Source organism: Ursus americanus, chromosome 1 (assembly GCF_024610735.1).
Source record: "Ursus americanus isolate L20-20 chromosome 1, mUrsAme1.1.p, whole genome shotgun sequence".
Lineage (NCBI taxonomy): Eukaryota > Metazoa > Chordata > Mammalia > Carnivora > Ursidae > Ursus > Ursus americanus.
In genome coordinates this window covers 97142439-97169872 of record NC_142127.1, presented here as the reverse complement: position 1 = coordinate 97169872, position 27434 = coordinate 97142439, and the positions used below count along the sequence as shown (strand labels likewise).

At 38.9% G+C, this 27434-nt stretch overlaps 1 protein-coding gene across 2 annotated transcripts in view; it reads left to right on the top strand.

Annotated features, from left to right (window-relative positions):
* The first annotated feature begins 10533 nt into the window (after positions 1-10533).
* The window catches only part of SPHKAP (SPHK1 interactor, AKAP domain containing), a 168352-nt gene continuing 151451 nt past the window's right edge, over positions 10534-27434 (top strand). For both annotated transcript variants that reach the window (XM_087864117.1, XM_045775316.2), the window contains exon 1: positions 10534-10671. In XM_087864117.1, coding sequence (XP_087720243.1) covers positions 10640-10671 — 32 coding nt within the window. In that variant the 5' untranslated portion in view covers positions 10534-10639. The remainder of the gene's footprint in view (positions 10672-27434) is intronic.

Sequence of the window (27434 nt, the reverse complement as noted above, 5' to 3'; positions counted from 1 at the left end):
TTTGAAACTTCATTGCTTAGTTGTTTTGCCCCATGCAGTGATCATTGCAACTGCAAAATACAAGAATGTTCTCCTATGTTTTGTAAATTAAGATTCTGAGTCTCAGGGTGCCTGGGTGGCTCAGTCGGTGAAGCATCTGCCTTCAGCTCAGGTCATGATCCCAGGGTCCTGGGATTGAGCCCCACATTGGACTTTCTGTTCAGCGGTGGTCTGCTTGTCCCATTCCCTCTGCCTTTCCCCCCTGCTTATGCTAGTTCTCTCTCTCTCTCACTGTTAAATAAATAAATAAAATCTTTAAAAAAACAAAGACTCTAAGTCTCAGTAATCAAGACATTTTTAGGACTTTGAATGCACACAGATATCTCCTTGTTTCTTAACAAGTACTATACCCTAATGTGCGACATACATTACAGACCGAGCCACTTCTCTGCAAAAGTGATTTCTTCCCTGATACTTTAACTTTTTCTTTTCTTTTTCTTTATTTTTAAATGGGGAAATATATATCATGCCTGTCACATATCTTGGAAGAAAAACCTCGATGTTAGTCAGTGATGGGTACAGTCAGTACATAGTTATGAGGACATGAAGAAACAAGAGAGTGGGAGGAGGGGGAGAAGAAAATATTATGATGCTCACTTCTTAGATTTGGCTTTGCCTTTGTATGCAACCTGAGAATGAATTGTGAAGTGCGAGCTTTAGCTGGCCAAATCCTACATAGGGAAGAGGGAAAGCCAGCAAGACGAAGAAAATGTGCTCCTAGTTTCAGGAACAATTTCAGTAACTGTTGCTTCTGCCTGTTGGCTGAGCTCTTTCCCCTAGATCTCTGCACATCTAGCTCTTTCTGGCCTGGTATAAACTTAAATGTTCCCTTTTGAGAACTATGTTCCCCAACCATTCAATCCAAAATTACCTTGTCATATGTAATGTATATTGTTCATTGCCATCTAAAATATCTCATTTTGTCTGCTTCCTCCTTCAGAATATAAATTCCATGGGAGCAAGCAAGAATCTTGGTTTAGTTTGCTTGGTTTAGCTTGACTGTGCATATCACCTACAATAGTGCTTGGACCACAGGACCTGCTCATGGGGTATTTATCCAGTCATGAGAACATGAAGAGTCAGAGGAGAGGAATGAAAGAGAGTCAACAGGTACAACTCTGTAAAAGAAAGTGTGGGACCAGAAACAAGCTGGGGATCCTTGTAATAGTAGATCGTGTTTAAGAAACAAAGGCAGGGGTGCCTGGGTGGCACAGCGGTTAAGCGTCTGCCTTCGGCTCAGGGCGTGATCCCAGCGTTATGGGATCGAGCCCCACATCAGGCTCCTCCGCTATGAGCCTGCTTCTTCCTCTCCCACTCCCCCTGCTTGTGTTCCCTCTCTCGCTGGCTGTCTCTCTCTGTCAAATAAATAAATAAAATCTTAAAAAAAAAAAAAAGAAACAAAGGTAATGGCATGTCACTGAATTTGAGGTGCATTTTCCTGCTTCCCACTTCAGCCCACCAGAACAACTGATTGTGGTAGGCAGCCTGACAGCCCCTCAAATTCATTCATGCCCCAATCCCCAAAAAGCCTGTGACTGTGTTACCTTACATGGTCAAAGCAAGCTGACAGATATGATGAGTTTGAAGACTGAGTGGAGGAGATTATCTTGGATTATCCAGGTGGCCCAGTCTAATCCTGTGAGTCCTTAAAAGTGGCTGGAAGAGTAGGTCAGAGAGATGGCATAAAAGAAGGATGTGACCCACCAGCACTGGCTTTAGGATTGAGGGAGAGAGCCATGACCATGAAATACGGCAGCCTCTAGAATTGAGAACAGCCTTGAGTTACGGCCAGAAGACAGAGATAAACCTTGGCCCCATAACCATAAAGAACTGAATTCTACCAACAACCTGGATGGCCAGGAAATAGATTCTCCCGTAGGACATCCAGGACAGAAGGAAGCCTGCAGACACTTTGATTTTAGCCTGATGAGACCAATACCTAATTTCTAACTGCCACTACTGTATGATGATATCTTTTTGTTATTTTAGGCCGCTAAGTTTGTAGTGGTTTGCTAGAGCAGCACTAAAAACTGGTTGCAAAAGCCCCAGATCAGAAAAACATGATGGAGTGAAATGCAGGTAAAATCAGTGTAAGGATCAGGTGGTGTGTGTGCACACGTGAGCCCTCACTCTGCCTCCTGATGCGTCTTGTGGTCTATGGTCCTGGACACAGTGAAGCTGATCTCTCAGAGATCTGCTCCAACAAAATATTTCATTCAAGACCTACTGTAAAGTATTGAGAGCCTTTAAAAAATGTTCAAGAACATTTCCTTAGCGGCATAGTCATAACAGCCGATCTCTTTATTCCACTGTGGCTAAGATGCTTTGCCTCAGTCGTTCTCCTTCCCTTTCTCCTACCCCCCCTTCTTCCTTCCCTCCTTTTCCTTGTCTCTGTTTAACCCTAAACTGCCATTGATTATGAACACTTAGAAGGCAATCATTTTCTTTCTTTAGTGGAAACAGTATAATCTAGAGAAAAAGTTCTAAATTTGTCTATAGGTTTTATACTAGTTACTCCATGGAATATACCAGATGATAGTATTGAAACAATATTTTCTTTTTTTTTTTAAGATTTTATTTATTAATTTCACAGAGAGAGAAAGAACAGGAGCAGGAGGAGCAGGAGAGGGAGGAGCAGGCTCCCCGCTGAGCAGGGAGGCTGACGTGGGACTCGATCCCAGGTCCCCGGGATCATGACCTGAGCAAAAGCAGATACTTCACCGCTGAGCCACCCAGGTGCCCTGAAACCATATTTTCTTTTTATTTTTTAAATTAAACTTTTTTATTTTTATGTAATTGCCATTTCACACGCGGTTGTAAGAAAGAAAAGAGAGTTAGCCCATTTACCCTTTACAGATGGTTTGTTCGCACCTTCACACCCTCTGGAGATTTTTGTGTGAAATTTGAAACCAGTCACCCTATACAGAGAGGAAAGAGAGACTGAGGAAAGTAGCCAGCCATTCCATATTAGTAGATGGCAGGTTTAATAAGCAAGGGAACTTACTTACAAAGCTTATCTTGTATGGCTGCCAGAGGAGTAGAGTTCCAAACCGGTCTCCAGAATCTTAAAAGTTCTATTGGAGTCTTAATGGGGTTCAGTCACATATCCGTCCAGATGACCTCAACAACACATTACAGTCTCAAGGCTACGTCCACGGGGCACCTTCTAGCAGAAGGAAGACAGTGCAATGTACATCCCAAGGATATGGAGGGGGTGAGGAGCTTCCGATCGCCTGGGCCCAGTTGGCAGGTCAACCAACAGTCAGATGCTCTCCATGACTTCCTCCAACACCAATTTACCCCAGTGGTAACGTTGCAAAATCCAGCGTGTAATATCACAACTAGGATACTGGCATATGCACTGGCAAGATATACAATATTTCCATAACCACAAGGATCTCTCATGTTGTCATTTTATATGTACACCCACTTCCCTCCTGCTCCCAGCCCCTCCCTGGCAACTGCTCTTTCTATAATTTTGTTATTTCAAGTATATTATATAAATATAATCATATGAAAATGTAACATTGAAATTACTTTTTTTTTACTCAGCATAATTCTCTGGAGAGTCATCTAGGTTGATGCCTATATTAATAGTTTGTTCTTTTTTTTTTTTTTTTAAATTTCTGAGTAGTATTTTGTGGTATGGATGTACCTGTTAGTTTAACCATTCACCCATTGAAGGACACCTGTATTGTTTCTAGTTTTTTTTATTATTATGAATAAACCTGCTATAAACATTCAAGTAAGGATGTTGTGTGAACATAAAACTTCATCCGCCTCTGAGATAAACACCCAGGAGTGAAATTACTGGGTCATGTGGCTCTGGCATCTTTAGTTTTTTAAGAAACTGCCAAACTGCTTCCAGAGTGATTTTTAGATTTTCCATTCCTACCAGCAATGGATAAATGATGAGTGACTCATTTTCTCTGCATCCTCACCAGCACTTGGTCTTATCAGTATTTTTTATTTTAGCCATTCTGATAGGTGAACAGTGAAATAGCATTGTGGTTTTAATTTGCGTTTCTCTAATGGATATGAGGTTGAACATCTTTTCATGGGCTTATTTGTCATCAGTAAATCCTGTTTAGTGAAATGTCGGTTTATGTCTTTTGTCCAAGTTCTAGCAAGATTTTGTTTGTTTGTTAAGATTTTATTTATTCATTTGAGAGAGAGAGAGCAAGCAAGTGGGGGCAGAGGAAGAGGGAGAGGGACAAGCGGACTCCCTGCTGAGTGGGGAGCCCAATGTGGGGCTTGATCCCAGGACCATGAGATCATGACCTGAGCTGAAGGCAGATGCTTCACTGACTGAGCCACCCAAGTGTCTCTGTTTGTTTGTTTATAGTTGAATTTTAGGAGGTTTTAAAAATATATCCTAGGTACTACTCTTTTGCCAGATATCTGTCTTGCAAATATTTTCTCCCAGTGTGTAGCTTGTCTGCCTTCTCTTACCAGGGTCTTTCTCAGAGCAAAAGATTTTTAATTCAATGAGATTTTTTAAATGTTCTCTTTATAGATTGTGGTTTTGCCAAGTCTAAGAACTTCTGCCTAGCCCTAGATCCCAAATATTTACTCCTGTGTTTTGAACTAAAAGTGTTATAGTTTTATATTTTACATTTCAGTCTGAGATTCATTATAAGTTAATTTTTGTATATGGTGTGAGACTTGGTCAAGGACTTTTTTTTTTTTTAAACATAGGAATGTCCAATTGTTCCAGCACTATTTGTTGAAAAGGCTGTCTTTCTTCCATGGAGTTCTTTTGCAGCTTTGTTAAAAATCAGTCGCACATACTTGTGCAGGTCTATTTCTGGTTTCTCTATTCTGTTCCATTGATCTATCTATTCTTCCACCCACATTACACGGTCTTAATTAACGTAACAACATGCTAAGTCTTGAATTCAAGTAGACTGACTTCTACCAAGAACAATGTTAGCCATCCTAGTTCCTTTGCTTTTCCTTACAGAATTTTACAATAATCCTGTCTATATTTGTCTGTATCTACAAAAAAAAAAAAAAAAAAAAAAAAAAAAAAAAACCCAAGAAACAAAAACACAAAACTTGCTGGGATTTTTACAGTGCTGTGTTAAACCTAAATAGGAATTTGGGAGAGAACTGACATTTTTACTATGTTGAGCCTTCTAATTCAAGGGCACAGTATGTCTCTTAATTTATTTAAAGTTTCTTTGATTTCTTTCTTCAGTATTTTGAGTTTTCAGCTACAAGAGCTGTATATGTTTTGTTAGATTCACAGCTAAGTGTCCCATCTCTTGCTTAAATACAAATGACATTGTATTTTTAATTTCGATGTTCATGTTCTCATTACCAGTATATAGAAATACAATTGATTTCTACATGTTGACCTTGTATTTGCAATCCAGCAATTTTTAAGCTCTAGGCTCTCCATAGCCAATTACATATTCTGAAGGCAGGAGCAGTCTTATTTCTTCCTTTCCATTGTGTATGCTTTTTATTTCCTTTTTCTGCCTATTACACTGGCCAGACTTGTAGCATGTATAGTTGAATAGAATTGACATCCTTGCCTTGTTTCTAGCCTTAGGAAGAAAGAATTTAGTCTTTCACCATATATACAAGCACAATGTTAGCTGTAGGGTTTTGGTAGATGTTTTTAATCAAGTTGAGGAAGTCACCCTCTATTCCTATTTTTCTAAGAGTTTTATTTATCATAAATGGCTATTCAATTTTATTTGATATTTTTCTGCACTCCTTGATCTGATCTTTTTTTTTTTAAATCTGTTAATATGGTGGTTTACATTGATTTTCAAATACCGAACTGCCCTTGGATCCTTGAAATAAACCCCAGTTGGTCATGGGTGTATAATTCTGTTTCACATTGTTGAGTTATGTTTGCTAGAATTTTGTTAAGGATTTTTGCATCTATATTCATGAATAATGCTTGCGCAAAATTTTCTTTTTTGTCTCTCTAGTTTTGCTATCCAGAAATATGGACCTCAAAAAATAAATTGGGAGGAGTGCCTGGGTAGCTCAGTTGGGTAAGCCTCCAACTCTTGATCTCAGCTCCACTCTTGATGTGAGCTCAGGTCTTAATCTCAAGGGTTGAGAGTTCAAGCCCTATGTTGGGCTCCATGCTGGGTGTAGAGCCCACTTAAAATAAATAAGTAAATAAGCAAATAAATAAATAAATAAGGAGATAAACAAATAAATAAGGAAATAGTCTCTTCTCTTCTATTTTCTGGAAGAGATTGCATTGAATTGGTGTTAATTTTTTCTTTAAGTATTCACAGAATTCTCCAGTGAAACCATCTGGGTCTGTTGAGTGTTTTAGGAAGGGTTTTCTTTTATTGCAAATATCCTTAATAGTCATAGGGCTGTTCAAATGATTTATTTCATATTGGGTCAGTTTAGATAGTGTCTTAGTTTCCTAGGGCTTCCATAACAAAATACCACTAACCGAGTGGCTTTGAACAGAAATTTATTGTCTTACAGTTCTGGAAGCTAGAAGTCCAAAATTAAGGTGTTGGCAGAGTCCCTCCAAAACTTGTCAGGGAAGGATCCTTTCTTAGCTTTTCCAGTTTCTGATAGCCCCATACAGTCATTGGCTTATGGAAGTCAATTCCAATCTCTGCTTCCCTCATCACTCAGCTTTCTCCCTGTGTCTCTTCATATCATCTTCACTCCATGTGTGTGCATGTCCAAATTTTCCATTTTTATAAGGACATCTGTCATATTGGATTAGGGCCCACCCCAATGACCTCATCTTAACTTGCTAAAATCTGCCATGGCTCTATTTCCCAATGTGTTCCCATTCTGAAGTACTGGGGGTTAGGAATTCAACACAATTTTTTTTTTTTTTTTTTGAGATCACAACTCAACCCATAACAAATACTTTGTATTTTTCAAGGAATTGGTCCTTTTCATCTGAGGTGTGAAATTCAGGTGTGTGGAGTTATTCATAGTATTCTTTTATTTATCTTTTGATGACTGCAGGATCTGTCGTGATATCCCCTATTTAATGACTAATATCAGTGATCTGTACCTTCTTGGTTTAAAGTTTGTCAATTTCATTGATCTTTCTAAAGAGGCTCTGTTTCACTCAAATTTAATTGTTTTTCTGTTTCAATTTACTTGATTTCTGCCTCTATTTTTATTATTTCCACATTTTTTCTTGATCAAGTTTTATTCTGCTTTTCTTTTTGCTAAGTGCTTGAGGTGGGACCTTAGATTATTGATCTGGGTATTTTTCACTTTTCTAGTATGTACGTTTATTGTGATAAATTTCCCCATATCATTAATTATGTCCCACATATTGTGATAATGTTATTTTTTCATCTTCATCAAATTCATTATGTTTTAAAATTTTTTTGAGACTTCCTCTTTGACCCATGGATTATTTATAAGTGTGTTAGTTTTTAGGTTTGGAATATCGTTCTTTTATCCTTCTGTTCTTGATTTCTTTTCTACTCTATTGTAGCTGGGGAACACACTGTATATGATATTCTTTTAAAATTTGTTGAAGTTTGCTTTGTGCTCCAGGTTATGGTCTATCTTGGCATCTGTTCCATAGATTCCTAAAAATTGTGTACTCTGCTATTTTTATGTACGATGTTCTGTAAGTTCCATTAGATCCTATTGGTTTATGATATCATTAAGCCCTTCTATATCCTTGATGACTTTCTGTCTAGTTTATCAATTGTTAAGAAAAAGTGGTTGAAGTCTGCAACTATAATTGTGGATTTGCCTATTTCTTCATTCTGTTCTATTAGTTTGTTGCCTCACATGTTTGCAGCTCTGTTGTTTGGCATATGCATATTTAGGGTTGCTATGCCTTCTTGGCGGTTTGACCTTTTTATCACTATATAATCTCCCTCTCTGTCTCTGCAATTTTCTTTGCTCTGATGTCTACTGTATCTAATGTTAATGTAGCCATTAATGCTTTCTCTTGAATGTTTGCATGATATATCTTTTTCCACGTTTTTACTTTCAACCTTCTTATATAGTTTTATTTGAATTCCTTAGAGACAGCATATAATGGGCTGAGTTTTTAATCTACTCTGCCAATTTTTGTCTTTTAATTGTTGTGTTTAGACCATTTATACTTAATGTAATCATCAATATACTAAGGCTTAAAATTGACATTTTATGGGTTGTTTTTCTCTTTTTTTCTTCTGTTTTCTTCTGCCTGCCTTACTGTAGTCACTTAACATTCTTATTATTTTAGTTTTATTCATCCGTAATGTTTTGGGCATATCTATTTGTATAGCTTCCCTTAGTGATTTCTCTATGTATTGCATGATATATGCATAACTTATCATACTCTCCTGGTGTTGTCAATTTACCAGTTTGAGAAAATATAGAAATCTAAGATCTCATATCCCTTTATCTTCTTCCCTGTATAATATAATTGTCTGAAATGTTTTCTCTACATTTAGAAGCACATCTGAGAAGGGCCCCTGGGTGCCTCAGTGGGTTGAGCATCTGACTCTTGATTTTGGCTCAGGTCACGATCTCAGGGCTGTAAGATCAAGCCCCATGTCAGGCTCCATGCTCAAGTGGGGAGTCTACTGGGGATTCTCTCTCTCTCACTCTGCCCCCCCCACATGCAAGGCCTCTTACTCTCTATCTCTAAAGTCAGTAAATAAATCTTTTTTTTTTAAGATGTACATCTGACAGTGTTTATAATTTTTGCTTTAACTGTTGAATAGAATTTAGAAAATTCAAGAAAAGAAAGAAATCCTTTTGTATTTACCATATTACTGCTTATGGTGTTCTTCCTTCCTGATGTTCTAAGATTCCTGCCTTATAATGTCCTTGCCGTTTAGAGAAACTCCTTCAGCCCTTCTTTCAGGGTAGCCCTTCTTTCAGGGTAGGTGACAAATTAGCTTAGTTTTCATTCATCTGAGAATGCTCTGGTTTCTTTTAGTTTCTGAAGAATATTTTCACTGGATAATGGATATTGTGTTGACAGTCATTTTCTTCAGCATTTGTTCTGGGTAGTGGTAAAATTTCTGACTCTCCACTCTGCCTCCTCTTATACTCCCCCAGTGCAGAATGGGAAGTGGCCTCATTACTGCTATGCTGTATGAAAATACCGGCTCCGTTGACACCAAGGTGGGAGGGATGGCTGCAAATGCCTGGCTCCATATTTAGCCTTCTCTGACACCAGCTGGTCTGGGGGATTGGGGTGCTTCCTTAGAGCCTGGAAATAGTAGAATCTGGGTTTCCCACTTGTCTTTTGATGGTGTAGGTAAGGTGGGACCACAGGAATTTTTCTTTTGTGTTCTGACAGAGCATAGCCTTTACTGTCTATAAATTTTCTGTCTTATTAGATTGCCTCTTTTCTGGTCCTAAGAGGAGGGTTCTTCTGCCTGCACCCACTGACATTTCCAGTTTGCCAGCTTCTTCAGCCCCAAGGCTGGGATATGTGAGACAAAAAGAAAAGCCAGGAAGTCACTACAATGTCAATCCTTGTGTCCCAAGGTCCCTAGCTTGTCTGCCTTCTTTTATGTACCTTCTTGTCTTCTCATATTCGTTTTATAATCTCCAGTTTTTAGTTGCACTTACTAGGAGGAATAGGGCAAAATACACATACTCCACCTTCCCATTTGTGGAAGTTCTATGGTTTTTCTTTAATACATATATCTCTGTGTGTGTGTGTGTGTGTGTGTGTGTGTGTAATTTATATATGTAATGTGTAATTTAATATAACATATATTTGTGTAATGAAAAAGGATCAGAGTCAATAGTACCCTCTTAATAGTTATTTGCTACTACCAATGCCTTTCTTCTTAAAACAAATGTCATTTTTGCTCAAGGAGATACTGAAGCAGGCACTTAGGAATTTTTGTGACAGCCCTTCCTTCCAGGGCCTGGGTGCTGGCCACTGATGGATGGCCACTGTCATGGGTTTTGAGTTCTCAGTGTGCACACAATCTTCTAACAGGCAAGGAATAAGTGAGTCACAATTAAGCAAAATGAGTTAGATGGATTGTGAGAACCAAAAACAGGAAAGAGAGTCTACGTAAAAGGAAAATATTTGGAGGATCAAGGAGAGCATTGCATTCCTCTGAGTTATCAGCCATTACATTGCAAAAGATAATAAAAATAACCTCAAATCTAGAGAAGCAGCCAAAGGACTGGTGCCCGACCAGTGGGGAATATGGGCATTGCCCGTAGAGTGTGAATGTGAGAAAGTGGGTGAAACTTTGGGGCTGAGACCTGCTGTACCCAAGAGGTAGAGGGGAGGAGACGCGACGGCGGGGAGAGAGAAATTCTGTCGGAGTCACCTCTGCTGGGCTCGAAGAGAGGCAGGGAAGGCTCAGAGGGAGCTTCCAGCAACCTTGTCTGGGGCTTAGGTGGAGAAGGGCAGGAGCAGGGCAAAGGGCTGCAGCTTTGGCCCGTCTCTCTAGCCGGATCAGAGGGGCGACCGGGAGGGGACCTTCCAGCGGTCACGGCGCGCAACGCTTCCCAGCCGGGGCGGAGCGTGTCTCGACAGCGGTCCCAGTCTGCGCGCCTCTGTCCCCGCGCGCGCCCGTCCGTGCGCTCCGGGAACCAGCTCCTCGCGCCCCAGACTTCCGTCCGTCGCCCGCGCTTTCCGCCTCTTTTCTCTGCGCGCCCATCGACAATGGATGGCAACTCCCTGCTCTCCGTACCAAGGTAAGACCTGCTCTCCCCTTTGCTCCACCCAGTGGCCCTCAAACTCCGCCGTACGCCTCCGGTGCCTCCCCAGCTTGGCTCGGGGGGCGCCAGGGTCTGCGTTTGGCAGGGTCTGCCCCCGGCTGTGCCAGGGGCGCCCTGGGGATGGTGACCCCAGTCCACTGCCCCACGGGGCGCGGAGCTGGGTGCGGCCTGCGCGCCAGGGCGGCTCCGGGTGGAGGGGACAGCTCGGGCCCGCCTCTGGGGCCGGAGCTGGGGTCTGCTCTCCACGGCGGGAGCGGGAGCCGGACTTTCCTGGACGCAGCCTGCACGGGTTTCGCGCCTTGTGGGGAGACGGGCTCCAAGGTAGGGATGAGACTACGAGGGAGCAAGACTAGGGCAAAGTGCCCCCATCCCCGTCCATTTCGATCTGAGCGAGTGTCCGCGGTTGCTCAGGTGGCAAGTGGTTGGGGAGGGGGTGGGGGGGATTGCCCCTAATCCCCGACGACATCTAGGCTGCGCCCCACCGACACCCGCGACAGCGAGACCTGGGCCGCTCCAGTCCCACCCGCCTCAAGCGCCCCCACATCCTAGACCTGTCTGCGCTGGCCTAGCGCGTCCCCTGCCTCCGCCCAGCCTAGGTGTCCCCACATGGGGTAGGTCAGGGACGCCACCTTCGACTCAGCCAGGTGGGAGCAGCGTGTTTCCCTGGTTTGCGTCTCTTCCAGTCTCCTTCTCCCCCTTTGCCCCTGTTCCTCGATCCTTGACACTCAGTCCTTCACGAATTTGAGAAACTGAGATTTTTACATTTAACCCCCCATAAAACGTTAGGGGTAAATTGAGGTTGTAGCGCCGGTTGTGGTTGTGTTCCGTCAGCTGGGCAGGTGGCTTTTGCGCTCTTTGGGCAGGTGGCCGAGCTGGGGATGCTGCAGACCGCGGGGTGCGGGGGGTCTCACTGCTGCCCTCACAGCCCCACCTCTCCTGGGCGAGGGGCTTCTTGTTGCTCCTCCTGTCATCCCTTCCTTCCACCTTTCCCCAAGCACACATCTCGCAGCTTCCCGCTCAGATCGGCAGGCGCAGGAACCAACATTTTTCAGCCCGCGTTCTTGGAGAGCAGCAAAACCCAGCATCCACAGGCTAGGGCACACATGTAGCTGGTACTATATTGCCAAGTAGCCAAGATGGGGGTGAGAGTGGAGTGGGGGTGGCAGAGGAGGACGAAACTGCTTTTCAAGCGCGTTGAAGGCTGCCATCTAGAGACTTGAAGTATTTATATTCTGTAATGAAATCGAGCTTTCCCGGCTCCACAGGCAATTTCCTCTTTAAGCATCCCTTCTCTGTGGGGGTAGCAAAGGGCGCAGAAAAGGTCCCTGGTGGTTTCTATGCCTGGCCTGAAGCTGCTCTCCAGTGCAAAATCTCTAACCCTGGGGCAAAACAGGGTCAAACTACCAGGAAGTCTTTCCATTCTGTCCTAAGGCATGAAGAGAACAATAAGAACCACAGGAAGTTTTTTGTTTTGTTTGGGGTTTGGGGGGGGGGTTGTTTTGTTTTATTTTAAAACTTAAAAAAAATATTGCCACTGATTTTTAGGTAAAAGTGTGGGGCACTTTGAAAGAAAGCCCACTGGGGCTTTACTTTCTACACCCCCTATTCTACTGCTCAAGATGTTTAGAATTGAAACAGTTAACTGTGATTCCAGGATTCCCAAAGAGCTGCTTTTGATAAGAGATCACTTGCCTTACAAGCAGGTTTGCCAATCAACACTGCTGTGCCAGAATCAGGACTATATTCCTATTCAAAAGCTGGGACATTTTCTAAAAGATTAAAATTCATTATGCCAGTAATTCCTTAAAATTATTTCTATGGCAGTACTGTAAAAATGGTTTTATAAAGAGCAGACCAACTGCAATGATATTGCTCTGTATCTTGCAGTATCCTATAAATATAACATAGGTTTAATAGCAGCTGCCAGAAATTAAATTTTGAATTTAAAATTAAATAGTATTGTTTGTTCACCACGACACATCACATTTCCACAAATCAGTGTAGTAATTCAGCTATTTTATTAACATCTTTACTCATATAAAACATATTCAGTTAACTCTAATAGAACAGGTAATATGATCCTCTATGTCATTGAATATAAGAATGATATTTAATTGGAAACCATAGGCACTGATATGCAAAAAAATAAACTAGAATTACCAAACAGTGCGTGGAAATATTATATTAGTCATACTACTTATCCACAGAACTTTGAATTTAAAGAATTGATGACTGGAGACTCTTGACAGGTTTTTTCAAGAAAATGGCAATGATCAGGAGCAAGCAAGTTGTTGTCAATCAATATTTGTGGTAAATCTGAGATGTTTTCAGTATCTAATATAAGTAAGTGGGGGATGATAAATCAGTTTCTTTTAAGAATCATAAAGCAGTTGAAGACATTCTGTTTAACACTTGGGTAGGAAAAACAAAGTGATTTAATAATACATTGGGTTAATTATAGAATTTTCTTGTGTGTTGGCTTGTAGAGTTTCATACATTTTCAGTGAATCAAAGATGTAAATGAAATTTTATTCAAGCAATGTTCTGTGACGATTGATCTCAAGGTTGTTCTTGATTCATACAGTTTAGATACTTGAAGCATGTTTTTTGAAAAAAAGGAATTGTTTATGCTTCAAGTTGTAATACTAGATTTCATTACTTCTCTGAAAGTTCCAACTAGTTGTTAATATTAATATTTTCATTTTTTAATGTACAATAAGCTATGTGGATTACATTGCAGAGTTCTTGCAGTCACTGGTTATCAAAGCTGGAAGGTGTCTCCAGTCATGGGGCTGAGCTACGGAAAGATGAACTGTTCCCATGTGAGGTGTATTATAGATCCAGAAGCCAAGCGTGTCCCGACTAGTACTCTAGTTCAAGAAAAAAACATTAAAAAAGGGAAAAAATATTTTAGATCCTTTAGTTATCTATTTTACAAAAAGTGTACTTGATTTGCTAAGGTCACACAGCTACGTGTTATAAAAATGAAAGAATCTCCAAGGACTCTCACCCAGTGTGTTCTGTTGCTGTCGCACATTGTGCTACAAGACCGTAGCTACCCCACACGGAAGGAAAGTCTCACTTAGATTCGTAACTATTGTGTGTAAAATAAGGTTTATATTTTATGAAGTATTAGCCTATATATTAAATTGTTTGATCATCGCATCCCAGTGAGTTAATATGACCGATATAATTATCTCCACTTCTTAGCTGAAGAATTTGAAGCAAAAGGAAATTAAATGAGGAAAATAATGACATTTAGAAAGCCACACAATAGTATGTAGCAGAGCTGGGTCATCCATGGAGTCCTTCTGGCTTCAGGTGAGGTTTTTCTTTCTTGTATTGACTGAAAAATCCATACTTTGCTTTCAAAAAGACGGAAAAGAGATTTTGGTTCACAGTTTGGAGAAACACTGATATCATTAGAACACATGGGGGCAGCCTAAAAGCAAGATCATCTTTTAAAGCCAACAAATATTGAAAATACCATTTTTGTAAACAGAAGTGATTTGTCACCTTGACCATGTCTAAGGTTGAATTCGAAGTTTAAGAAAGGGGCCATCTCATTTCCTAAATCACTTGCATTTTTTATGCTGTATTATTTTGTTGTTTTTGTTATTTATTTATTTTTTGCTTACTGGAGTCTATTTCAATAATGTTTTCATCTATCACTTTGAATGAGAAAATTATCAAAGATGAATTTTTGAAAAAATAGGGTATTTTGATTTAGATTTCCTGTGAGTCTGCTTTAACCAAACCTAAGGTTAACCTAGCAACATTTCACTAAAGCCCACCAAAATCTCAAGGTTTTCCTCTAAGAATGGTAGTTCTAGGGGAAAAAACAACTGGATTTCCTTTCTTTTAATGGAGCAAACAACCTAATACTGTAAACCAGACTGTGGTCTTCTTTTTTTTTTTTTTTTTTAAGATTTTATTTATTTATTCGACAGAGATAGAGACAGCCAGCGAGAGAGGGAACACAAGCAGGAGGAGTGGGAGAGGAAGAAGCAGGCTCATAGCAGAGGAGCCTGATGTGGGGCTCAATCCCATAACGCCGGGATCACGCCCTGAGCCGAAGGCAGAGGCCCAGCCGCCGCGCCACCCAGGCGCCCCTAGACTGTGGTCTTCTGTCACCAAGTTTTTATTGGAAGGTTATCTGTTCTCAAATTCATATGAAAGGAAAAAGTCAAGAGTACATTTCTGTGTCCTATTTATCTGAAACTCTCAGAAAAGATTAATTTATCACTCTAAACAAATTGAGGATTAGGGACAAATAACAGATAATGTCCCAAGTGTAAACCAAAGAGCACTCTCGATTCGGTAAGTCATGCTTTCTTGAAAAGCAGCGCTGACATGACCACATTCTCCAACTCACAATTCACAGGGAAACATGGCCCAAGAGGTGCTGTTTCCTACTACAGAGAAAGAAACTGGGAATTAGTCAGTGCTGGTGCCAAGGACTCTGTGATCCACATTGCTGCAGGGGAGCAGGTGTCTGGAGAACAGACGGAACCTCTGAAGGCATTCTGATCTCCATCCATGTGGTTCCTGTAGAAGGATATGTGTCTGATACCAAATCATCAATTTTAAATGTACTATTAGAGCTCGTCTCATTCACAAGGGGTTGCCTTTGTCTGGTACTATTCATTTTAATGGGGTTTTATTCTGTGCCTGAGAGTAACAGCTACCGAGACTTGTAAAGAGAGAAAGAAGAAACAGTGAGGTATTTGATGGCAGGAGACCTGGTGTTTAGCCCTGTTCTGAAAGTGATAGTTGTGACCGCCTCGGCACGTTGCTGGACCTGTGAGTCCTCTGTCTTCTCCTAGATGTCATGACATATACCCTGAATATTCTGCTCTTCCAGGTCCCTTTTATTTCTAACCTCTACTGCCACAGACTTTATGGTAGCAGTGACTTTCAGTTGGGCATGAGACGGATGAACATCTCATTCTCCTGAAAGAGACAGATGAAGTGAGGGCATTTAAAAGAACTGAAGCAACACTGACCCATCCAAAAGAAAGCCCAGCTTAGAGAATGGGTTGGCTTGTCTTTAATGCCTCCCCATAGGGAGAGCAGCGTGATACTCACAGAGGTACAATAAAATCTTATTTTTTGTAAAGAACACGGCACAGCGGTTAATATCCTGGTTTTACTACTTAGCGGTTTGCCCACACTGGGGCAAATGTTGTCAGAACTGAGGTAGCGTGTGTGAAGTACAAGGAGCAGTGAACCTTCAGCTGTTGCTGCTTATCATACTTAATAAACTCCTGTAAATTCCACTGTTTCGCGATAGATTTTTAAAGTCAATGCTGGTGAGTAGCCCACATGACTCAGACATGAAGCCTGGGCGTAGCTACTCCAGCTTACCTTTCTCCATCCTTTTGCTCCTAACCTAAGTCTTCATAAGTTGTTTCTTATGGATGGGCGATTTTATCTTACTTTTTAAAAATCCCATCCGACAATCTCTTTCTTCTAATTGGTATATTTAGACCTTTCACATTTATTATGATTCTAGAAAGTCTGGATTAAAATTCACCAACTGACTAGCTATTTTCTATTTGTGTTATTTGTCATTTGTTCCTTTTTTCCTCTTTTCTGCCTTCCTTTGGGTTGAGAGTTTTTTAACAATTCTATTTTATCTTCTCTAATAATTTATTGTTTAGATTTCTTTTGAAAAATTTGTGATTGCCTTATGGTTTAGAATTTATAGGGGTGCCTGAGTGGCTTAGTCGGTTAGTGTCTGACTCTTGATTTCTACTCATGACCTCAAGGTCATGGGATGGAGCCTTACATCAGGCTCAGCACAGAGTCTGCTTGGACTCTCTCTCTTTCTATCCCTCCCCTCCCCAAGATCTCTCTCTCTCTCTCTCTGAAATGAATGAATAAATCTTTTAAAAACAGATTTTATGTATATCATTATTACTACTCAGTATTTACCATGAAATTATAATACACAATTTCATACCCAGTGTAAGTTTCCTACAAGTATATATATCCAAATTCTCTTCTCTTATCCTTCATGGTATTCTTATATATTTTGTTTTTATATATGCTATAAACACTGTTTATTGCTACTATGTTTGCTTTACAAAGTCAGCTATTTCTTAGAGCAATTAGAAATAAGAAAAAAATGAATTTTATTTTACCCTCATTTATTCCGTTTCTGACACTTTATCTGTATAAAGCCAAGCTTCTGTCTAATATTACATTCCTTCTGTCCACAAAGCTTCCTTTAACATTTCCTATAGGGAATGTCTGCTGGCAATGAATTTTCTCAGTTTTTGTTTGCCTAAGAAAGTCTTATTTTTCCTTTACTTTTTGAATCATGTTTTTTTTTTTACTATAGCTTTCTTGGTTGGCAAGATATTTTTTCTTTCATTGTTTTAAAGATGTCATTCCATTGTCTTTTGGCTTTCATGGTTTGTGCTAAGAAACTGTTTTCAAAGAAAAACCCGGGTTTGAGCGCAGGTTTCCCCCCAGTAATTAACCTCAAAAACTTGAACATATTATTTAATTTCTCTATTTTTCCACCACCTCTTCTGTAAAAGTGAAAGGCACAACTGTTCTATACAGGTTCCTAGAAGATCAAATGTAATATTCTATAGGAAAGCCCTTTCACAGGTATACGGCAAAACTTAAATGTAAAGACATTGCTGTCAAACTCATGGCACCCATTCATGTTTGTAGACCATTTTATCTTGGATTATTTGGGGGTTTTCATAACTAATAACTTGCTATAGTATTCAAAATCATGAAATATATTTGTGAATTAAAAAAAACTGTTTTCATTCTTATTTTTGCTCCTTTGTGTGTTACATGTCCTTTTTCTCTGTCTGCCTTCAAAATTTTATTTTTAATCTTTTATTTAGAACAATTTAAATGTGATATGCCAAGGGGTATGTGTGTGTGTGTGTATGTGTATTGTATTTAACCTTTGTGGTATTATCTGAGCTTCTTGGATCTGTGGTTGAGTATCTGTTATTAATTCTGAATAAAATTAATCCATGATCTCTTAATGTTTCCTACCCTGTTCTTATTCTGTCTTTTCCTTCCAGAATTCCAATTGTGCCTATATCAGAATATAGTTCTTGGATACTTGCTTCCAGTTTTGTTTAGTTAGTTAGTTTTTTATTTTATTTTTTCTCCTTTTGTTTCAGTTTAAGTCATTTGTATTGGCAAACTTCAAGTTCATTGGTTCTTTCCTCAGCTAAGTTGAATCTACTGAAGAATTTATTAGAGGCATTCTTCATTCCATTATAGTGGTTTGCATTTTTAACATGTCCATTTGATTTTTCTTATAGTTCCACCACTCTTGGTGAACTACCCATGTCAGCTTGCATGCAGTGTACCTTCTCCATCAGGGCCATTAAACTAATAATCATTATTTTGAATTCTTTGCCAGATAGTTTGAACATCTGTGACACAGTCAGCTCTGGTTCTGTTGGTTGCTTTGTCCCTTGAAAGTGTTGCTTTTTGTTTTGTTTTGTTTTGTTTTGTTTTGTTTTGTTTTGTTTTTATTTTCTTCTCCTTGCCTTTTAACATGACTTACAACTTTTTATCAAAAGCCTGATAGCGTGTAAAGGGTAAAAGAGTTTCCTGGAGTGGAAACTGGAAGTCAGTGCAGTTATTTTTTTTCCCATTTTAAGGATGAAGAAATTTAGGCTTAGAAAATTCAAATGACTTGCCCAAGATGATTCAACTAGTGAGTGACAGAGTCAGAATTTGAACACTGCTTTTCAAATTCCACTGTTTGAATATTGTCAAGCTACATCACTGTCCTTTTCTGTTTCCCAATACATGTACATTCCTACTCTGGAGGCCTCCAAGACACTTATTCATCCCACATGGCTTCATTTATTTCAGATATTTTTGAACTCCTATTCTAAGAAAGTTACTGAAGTATATATAATGATGAGTAAGAAATGGTTCTTTCCCTCTTTCACTCAATGACCATAGTATATAATTTTAACATACATTTTTTTTTCTTTGTTAAATGTCTTTTGATTCAATTTTTCTCAAACTATGGTCTCTAAATCAAAAGCAACTGTGAAGACAGGTGGATGCTGTAAGAGATTTTGACACAACAATGGGAAAGCAGTGGAAGCCCAGCACATGAAAGCCAGGAGAGTCAAGCACATGAATGAAAAAAAAGTTCATGTCTGTTCCCAAAGAGGTCTAAGAATCCAGGCACTGAAACTTTACTTGCATATCAAGTCACATGCTGCATGAAATGGAAGAGGTGACATATTTGGAACTATGGTTGGAGAGAATTTCTCTCTAAAAAAAATAATATGCAGACCAGTGTGCTTCTTTTTATTCCTTTAATTTAAAATACATATTACATAGCCAAATTATTGAAATAGTTAACAGAACTTCTTAGAGTAGCCATGGTTTTAGAAGTACAAGTTAGTTTTTAAAAAAATAAAGGTGTTATATTAGTTTTCTATTTCGCTTTAACAAATTGCCACAAAATTAGTGGCTTAGATCAACACAAATTTATTATCTTACGATTCTCTATGTTGGAAGTCTGCCATGGTTCTCACTGGAATAAAATCAAGGTGTTGGCAGGTCTGCATTCTTTTCTGGAGGCTTTATGGAGGAATCTGTTTTCTTGTCTTTTCCAACTTTCACAGGCTGCTTGTAGCATTTGCTTGATGATGCCTTTCCTCCATCTTCAAAGCCAGTTGTGGTGGCCCGAGTTCTTCTTACATCACATCCTTCTGATTTCCGACCTCTTCTTCTGCCTCCCATTTGCACTTTTAAAAATTCTGGTGATTATATTGGATCCTTCCAGATTATCCAGGATAATCTCCCTCCATCAAGGTCAGCTGATTAATAACCTTAATTCCATCTTGAAACTTGATTCTGCTTTGCTATGTAACAACATATGCACAGGTTCTGGGAATTTGAAAATGGACATCTTTGGGGCCACCACAGGCATTTTTTTAACTAAAAAATTTTTTAACTAAAAAATTCATCATGCTGGCTCTGAAATGGCACTTGAGATTCTACTAGGAGTACCGTTTCTCTCTCTCTCCTTTTTCTTCAGTAAAGGGGAAAAGTGACAGGATGATTTGTTTCTCCACTGCTCTATGTGAGTCATTCAGTGTAGCTGAGCTGGCATAATGACCCAGTTCCTGAAGTTTATTTAAGAACATAAGACCAGGGGGCGCCTGAGTGGCTCAGTCGGTTAAGTGTCTGACTCTTGGCTTTGGCTCAGGTGGTGATCTGAGGGTGTGAGATAGTGCCCCCTGTTGGGCTCCATGCTTTGCAGGGAGTCTGTTTGGGATTCTCTCGCTTCCTCTCCTTCTACCCCTCCCCCTACTCTTGCTATCTCTCTCAGATAAATAAATAAATCTTTAAAAAATAAAAATAAAAAGGAACATAAGACCAGTTCAGAGTGGACCTGGAGACCTTACAGAATTCACTCTTTGGCACATCTGTTTGCTGCAGTGGTCAATGCTCTTTAGCAAATATTTCTAGGTGTGTTCCTAAGCATGGGGTAGGATTTCAGTTGCTCATCTCTTTGCTACAAGCTATGGTCATATGACTTGCTTGGGCCAATGCAAAGTGTGTGGAAGGGACACATGTCTTTTCCAAGCGGAAGTGTTAAAGAAGCCATTTATGATTTGCTTCATTTCTCCTGCTTTCTGCCATGGTGAATAACAGATTTCACGTAGTGGTTGCTTCACCAGCCTGAGTTTTCGAGTGACCACAACTCAAAGCAGAGCTCTCAGCCAATCCATGACAGGTATGTAATATGAGCAGGACATAGACCTTCGTGATTTTAATTCTCTGGGATTTTGGAGTTGTTTAAAACTGCAGTAAAACTTAGCGCATTGTGCCTGATCTCACAGAATTCTCTTTTTGCTTTGGACTTCCAAGGATCCTCATCACTAACATGCAGTGATATGAGAATGGGATTGGAGAAAGGGAGAGATGGAGCTCACCTTGACCAGTTGTTGAAGCAGTCAGGAAGCAGGCCCTATGCACCAGCTCCAGATAATAACAATGAATACTGTGGCCTGTAGGTCTTTCCTCCTGAGGACATGGAGTGTGAACGGGGAATCACACTCATCCTGATATCAATTCACACCTCGCCCATTTCACAGTCCCACAGAGTGAGACTTTTTAGTGATATAATGGCATACCTTAAGCATCTTTAACCTGTGCAAAGTCAGTGCTACACGTTCATTTTCTTTTTTTTTATTCTTTCTTTCTCTGGCTCTCTCTCATTACTAAAAACATGGTAAGCTTATAATTACTTGTATTTTTATTACATATTATGCATTTCTATATAGTACATACACACAAAAATAAAGTTATAAGACTTTTTCACAAAAATCAACATGCTATAATTTATAAACTTAAGGAATTTTCAAAGGTTATTTTGATTCCACACCATTTTCAAGATAGACAATGACATCAGATGCTTCTAATGCTGCACAGTGATTCTGGTAGCATGTCAACAGAAGAAGAGGAAGACTGGAGAGGCAGATATCAAGCAATAATTATTGAGCAGACACTCACTCCTGACACCTTCAAGATTCTGGGATAGGATAAGAGTTCCTGTCCTTCTTCCACGTCACCTTGGGGGCAGGTAGCATTGCAGATGGAAGGAGACATAACAGGAAGCAGATACCCAGCACATGTTAACTCTAGTTTCTCTTCATTTCCTAAGTGACTTGTCTCAGGCTAACCAAGCTGATCAGTTCTCTTATTTGATTGAGATTGACAGATGACCCCTAACTTCTTTAAACAATTTTTTAAAAACAGTTTCTTAAAACAATTTCTCCCTAGGAAGAAATTTACCTATAAAATATGTCTCTTGAAAGATCAATTGTTTTCTCCCTGTGCTGGAGAAGTGGAAACCCATTAAACATGGAATATTAGAGTTACAAAGAACTTCGGTTGAGGTCATCTTGTCCAGCGCCCTTCCTTTACAGATAAAGAGATTGAAATCACAAAAAAGTTAAATGAATTACTCAAATCATACAAATATTTAGAGATGGGGCCAAGAATAAAACTCTGAGCTCCTGATTCCTACACTTCCCATTGCATGGGATTAGTTTAGAATAATCTTAACAATAAGCTCCAAAACATAGAAGCTCTTGGCATTTTCTGGTGCAGCAGAATTTATCTATCACCCACATCTAAATACTTTCTTTACTTTTCCTCAAGAAATATGGTATCTATATAACTGCCCATGTCTCCATTTCATGTCAGCTGCCAGAAATCCCAGAAACAAATTCAAAGTTCAATTATAACGACCATGTAGGAGTTTATTACCTGAATATTTGTGCTGTTTTTAACCATGATACTGATCTTTTGTTATAATTTCTATTTTCTTTAGCCTTGAGTTTTAACTTAATGTTTCACCATTTTTTGTATATATCTTTTCTGTTAGCTGTTACAAATTCCTAGTGGAAAAAGACGAAATATCCATTACTAAATGACTCACACAATCAACCATTTTCTTTATAAACAATGCAAAAGAATAATTTTCCTCTGTTTTGGAGGAACTGAATTGATCTGTGGCAAATTGGAACACGTACAAAATAATGGTCTATTCATATTTAATTAGACTTTCTTTAATGATAGCCTGATTGTATCTGAAAAGTTAGAAGCGTTTTCTTTAAAATGATTATTAGATTATTAACATTAAAGTAAAGCCACTGCTTCAGAATAAACATATAATAAAATAGAATGTTAAAGTTTTGTGAGATGTATTTTTTAATTACTCAATATGATATACATACATTTTAAAAATATGTGCGTATATCATGGATGTCAATTTGTATCAAGTGTTAGTGCCTAAAAATGCCCTTTTTAGTTTGTAAATTTTATATTTCAGCATACTTAAAGTATTAAAATGCATTATATAAAAGGAGAGGAATTTTAAAATATTTAATTTTGCTTCCAAAGATCTAGGAGAATTGGTAATTTTCTCTCTTTTTACTTTAGTATTAACATAAATTAAGCAATACACTTAATTGGTTTTTGTCCTAAAAAAATCTATAATTTTTAACATAATAATAACATAAAAATAAAATAAGTAACTTTTGATAGATTATGCCTATGAATAGATTTATTCATTCATTTATAGTTTGAGTAGCCAGTACTTCCACTTAATTTATGCAGACAAATAATTTATTTCAGTACTTAACCTGCCCCCAAAAAAATTCAGGTTAAAAAATAAAGGACCAGTTGAAGACATTTTTTTCTGTGTGAAGTCTTGGCTCCAGCTGATGTGTTCACTGCCGACTCATGCACTCAATATAACACTAAGATTTTTAATTTCTACTTTTTTTTCTGAATGAATTAACAGTGCTTCAAAATAGCAATTAAAAAGGAACATACACTTCACCTGTCTAATTATCAACAGATCAGCGATCTGACCTGGCATTCTGTTAAACCATTAGCCTTCTTTTCTTGCAAAGGCGAAAAAAAGTGGTGACGTCATTGGAAACTTGTCATTTTGAAAATGAACTAAGGTTTCATCATATGAATCACTATTAAAAAAGTGTCCAAGAGGGTGATTCAGTATCCAGAGAACATGTTATCCAGAGAAGCTGTCATCCCAGACTTAATCATACCAGCCCTTGTAGATCACAGTCTTCCTTTGTGAAGGAGAAAGCATCTCAACAAAATATTAACAATGACATTTTTCTCAGTTTTTCCACCGGATCTAAGATATTTTCCGTCGGATGGATAAAGGCATATATAAAGAGGGAGGCAGAAAATGTGGAGATCTAATCCAAGTTTTAACCTTGAAGACTGTATGTAACTGGTATGGTTGATTGGGAATGGGAAAAAATAATAGCGGGGAGGACTTACCTGCTTGCTTGAGAGGAGAAAATGAAACCTAGTGACTTGAATACCATCTTCATCATGTGAGGATGACAGGAACTTGGAAAATTTTGCACATGAAGTAAATTCACTACAAAGAAGAGTAAAGGTTATTAAATAATGCAGGCAATTAATATATTTGACAGGAAATTTATCTTAAAATTATAAAATTCCTAAAAATTAGTCCATTTTATCAATATTTCCAAAATAACATGAATTGTGTAATAAACAAATAATGGACTAGGTGGTGATTGCATTGGATGATCATAATTTTCCCTTCAAAATTGTCTGTTAACATGGCACTTTTGGTCACAATATCATAAACAGTGTTAGTACTATATTCAGCAGCCTCATCCATTTTGCCATGCTCCCTTTAATTCTTTGATTCTCAAGTCAATCCTTTGTAAATATATCAATCACGTCATCACCCTCATTGATTTTCTCTTCTTCCAATGTTAACTGATCTCACTCTACCAGACGTTCATTTGGAAATGGTTTGACCTGTGATAAAGTGTTCTCCAATATCACTTTCTTCTTTCTGAATCCCTGTATATTTTGCAAGATTTATTTCAATTGATTAGCATTTGATTTAGATTGAAGTCACAGCCTTTGAACTCATCAACAGAAAACAACCATCAAAGGTGTTGATGCAGTGCACAGAGATAAACACTCAAGTGGGAAGGATCTTCACTGGGGAGTAATTGTTAGTGGTCGGTCTATTTGCTTTCTTACACAATCTCGAAACTGCAGGGACTGGCTAATGAATAACTAGGACACCTGATCTTTGGGGGGATAAGTTCCAATGACTTTAAGTTTACCAGATTTTCTCCAGGGAATGGCACTGCCGAAAACCTTTTCTATTTTCACGTTGTCTGTAGATGAGCAAATTATCTAATGAAGGCATGCAGGTGCAATTGAATACTTTAAAAAACTCAATCTTTTGGAATCTCCACTGCAGTTAAGATTACAGAAGTCTTTCCGTTTCCAAACTATCTCACAATTATTAGTGTATTTTTAATGTGCAGGTAGTAATTTAGATTGAATGCATGAAAAGGCATCGAGGAAGGTGAATAAATTAAATATGAATTTTACCTGGTAATTCTTGAGCCAATTTACCTGTGAGTGCAGGGAACATAGATGCTAATATCTCAAATGGAAGACCAGGAAAGTCCATGTAAGGGAAGGGCCACCGAGTCCAGGACCCTGGATCCAAACATTTATTACCTTACAAATATGCAAAGGTTTAGAAGATGCTGAAAACATATACTTAAAAAATATTCATTGTCCCATCAAAGTATCTTTGATTGGTATACAAAAGTCTACTCTTAAACAAATAAATATATCAAGACATTTAATTGAGAAGGTTCACATAGTTCTAACTAAAGATCATTTGAATGTCGTGGTCACAGAGAAGACAGACATGATTGATACAACATTCCACAGCTCCTGCTTCTGAGCCCACAAATTCCACTGACAGCATCACCTCTCAGATACATTCAAAACACTAAACTAAGCTGAAATTACTTCTCTTTAACCTGTATTTTGGCTCATTTCAGTCTTCCTCAAAGGGATGAAGGTTTTATATTAAGGCCCTTACCTGGCAGCTGAGGGTAGGCAATGCCAGGTTCCTCTGTTCCCTTTCCTAATGAGCTAGATGCACACAGCTTGGCTCCCAGCACCTGACCATATTCCCAGTAGTAGTCAACAAACAATAGATCAGTCTGGAGGGAGATTTTAAAGACACGCTTTTACAGAAATTATTTCCACAGATATGTAGTGATGATGGCATTGAAGCAAAGTGCATGGTCCCCTGTGGTGATAAATGAGGTTGGAGGGGAAGCCAAGGGCTTGATGATGGAAGCACCCACAGCCCATCCACCAAGACGGAATGAACATTTCCCTCATCCTGACTAAACTTGAGACATCATATTCCTGACTCCAGCCCCAGGCTTCCCTTTTCTTAGAGCATTTTCTTTAGAAACTTGTGCTTGTGAGTGATTTCTCTGCCATGCTTGTAAATGATTTCTCTGCCTCTTTGGAAAGCATTTTTGTTTGTTTGCTTTACAACCCAGGAATGTCTTTGTTAAGGACCTGGAGATAGTCTCTTTGAAATGTAAACACCATAGGAGATAGCACTCAGATCTCCCAGTTTCTGTAGGAGGGAAAGAGCCTAGCTTCCCTTTGCTCTAAGTTATAAAACTGTCTCCTGCCATGAAGATAGGAGAAAGTTGACTTTTCCTTTGGTAAGACCAATTAACACCACCACCACCTCTGCTCTTAAAAACTCTTACTCTTTGTTTGAAGGGAGTTGAATTTAGACTGCATTCTTGTCTCTCTCTCTCCTTTTGCAGTAGCCCTGAATTAAGTCTTCCTTATCTGGTTAACTTTGGTACAAATTTTGCTTTGACATCATGTTTAGGACCCTGGACTATGTCTAAGCTGGTTAGTAGGACAGCAGTGAAAGAGCTCAGACCTGGGAGTCCTGCAACCTAGACTAGAATCCTGATTCCACTCCTTCACAAGGCAGTTAGTGGACAATTTTACAATAAATGGGAAGTTGTTCGAATGGATAATCAACACTGAACATCAGAACTGATTAAATTCACTAGATGATTGCTGGATTTTCCCTGTTGCTTGGCTTTAGTGCAAAGTCATGGACGAAATGAACCTGGGAGTGTGGTGTCCATTCTGCTGCATTATTCCTGACTTTTTGCAAGCATATCAGTCATAATTAGCTTCACTAACCTTGGCATGCTGTTTCGTCCCTGACATTTCCACCTCAGTCTTGTGCATTCTGAAGTAGGTAAATATCTACAGTTTAATGAATAGCAAAATTATTTAAACTTTGGTTCCTTGTTTTTCTTGGTAACTTTACTTTCAAGAATCATAATTATTCAACCTAAACAGAAAAACTACCGTGCTTCTGTGGCTATCCAAATAATCCGTGAAAAATAATTCCCTAGGTGTTTATTTTCAAGACTCTCCAAAGAAGGCTTTCCTAGCAATTATAAAGCAGTGCAACTCTTCCAAATTCCAGTGGTCTCTGTGGGCTATCCCTGCCCTTAAGAACATGTACTGCTCCCTTTCTTCTGCTGCCTTTCCACCAAAATAATGCCTCCTTTACTCCCATATTAATAGGCCAAAGTAATAGAAACACCTGCAAGGAGGCAAATAGACTCTGAATTCCTCTGAAAGTAATTTCTATAAAAAACAAATAAAAAGGGGAATAACAGGTGTTCCATTGCTAATTATCCAGCTGCTTCATTCTATTCTCGTTGAGTCCTGCTTTCTTTGAGCCTGTAGGTGGAGAACTCTGAAATATTCAGATGCATATTTATCTTTCAGATAATTTGGATATTTCATTTCCATGGTACTCAATATATAACTCTTTGGGAACATTTAATTTACTCTGGGTGCTGTGTAGACAGTGCTGCGTAATGGGAAAAATCTCAAGACATGGAACTGGAAGACCTGGGTGTAAGACGTTCTTTGATGTACTGTGCGATTTTGGCCACGTTAGTTAACTACCCTGAATTTGTATATTAATATTTCTTGACCCAATTCTCATTACTTGTGTGCAGAGAAAACTAAGCAACCTATGTGAAAATACTCACTTCATAAGAGTAATATTCAAGTATTATTTTCCTTAATGTTTTACATATTCTACTTTTTATATTGTTTTTTTATTTCTTTCCTTCAATACAACACAAATGACATGAAGGCAGGACTTTTTGTTTTATTCCCTGCAGTGTCTCGAGTACTTCATACAATGCTTGGTACTCAGTAGCTATTTGTTGAAGGAAATTAAGAAAAAAAAAAAGAATTTCTTAACCTAAGATTTCTACTTAGTTTTATGATTGCTTAGAAAGGCTTATGTTCCATTCTGCCTT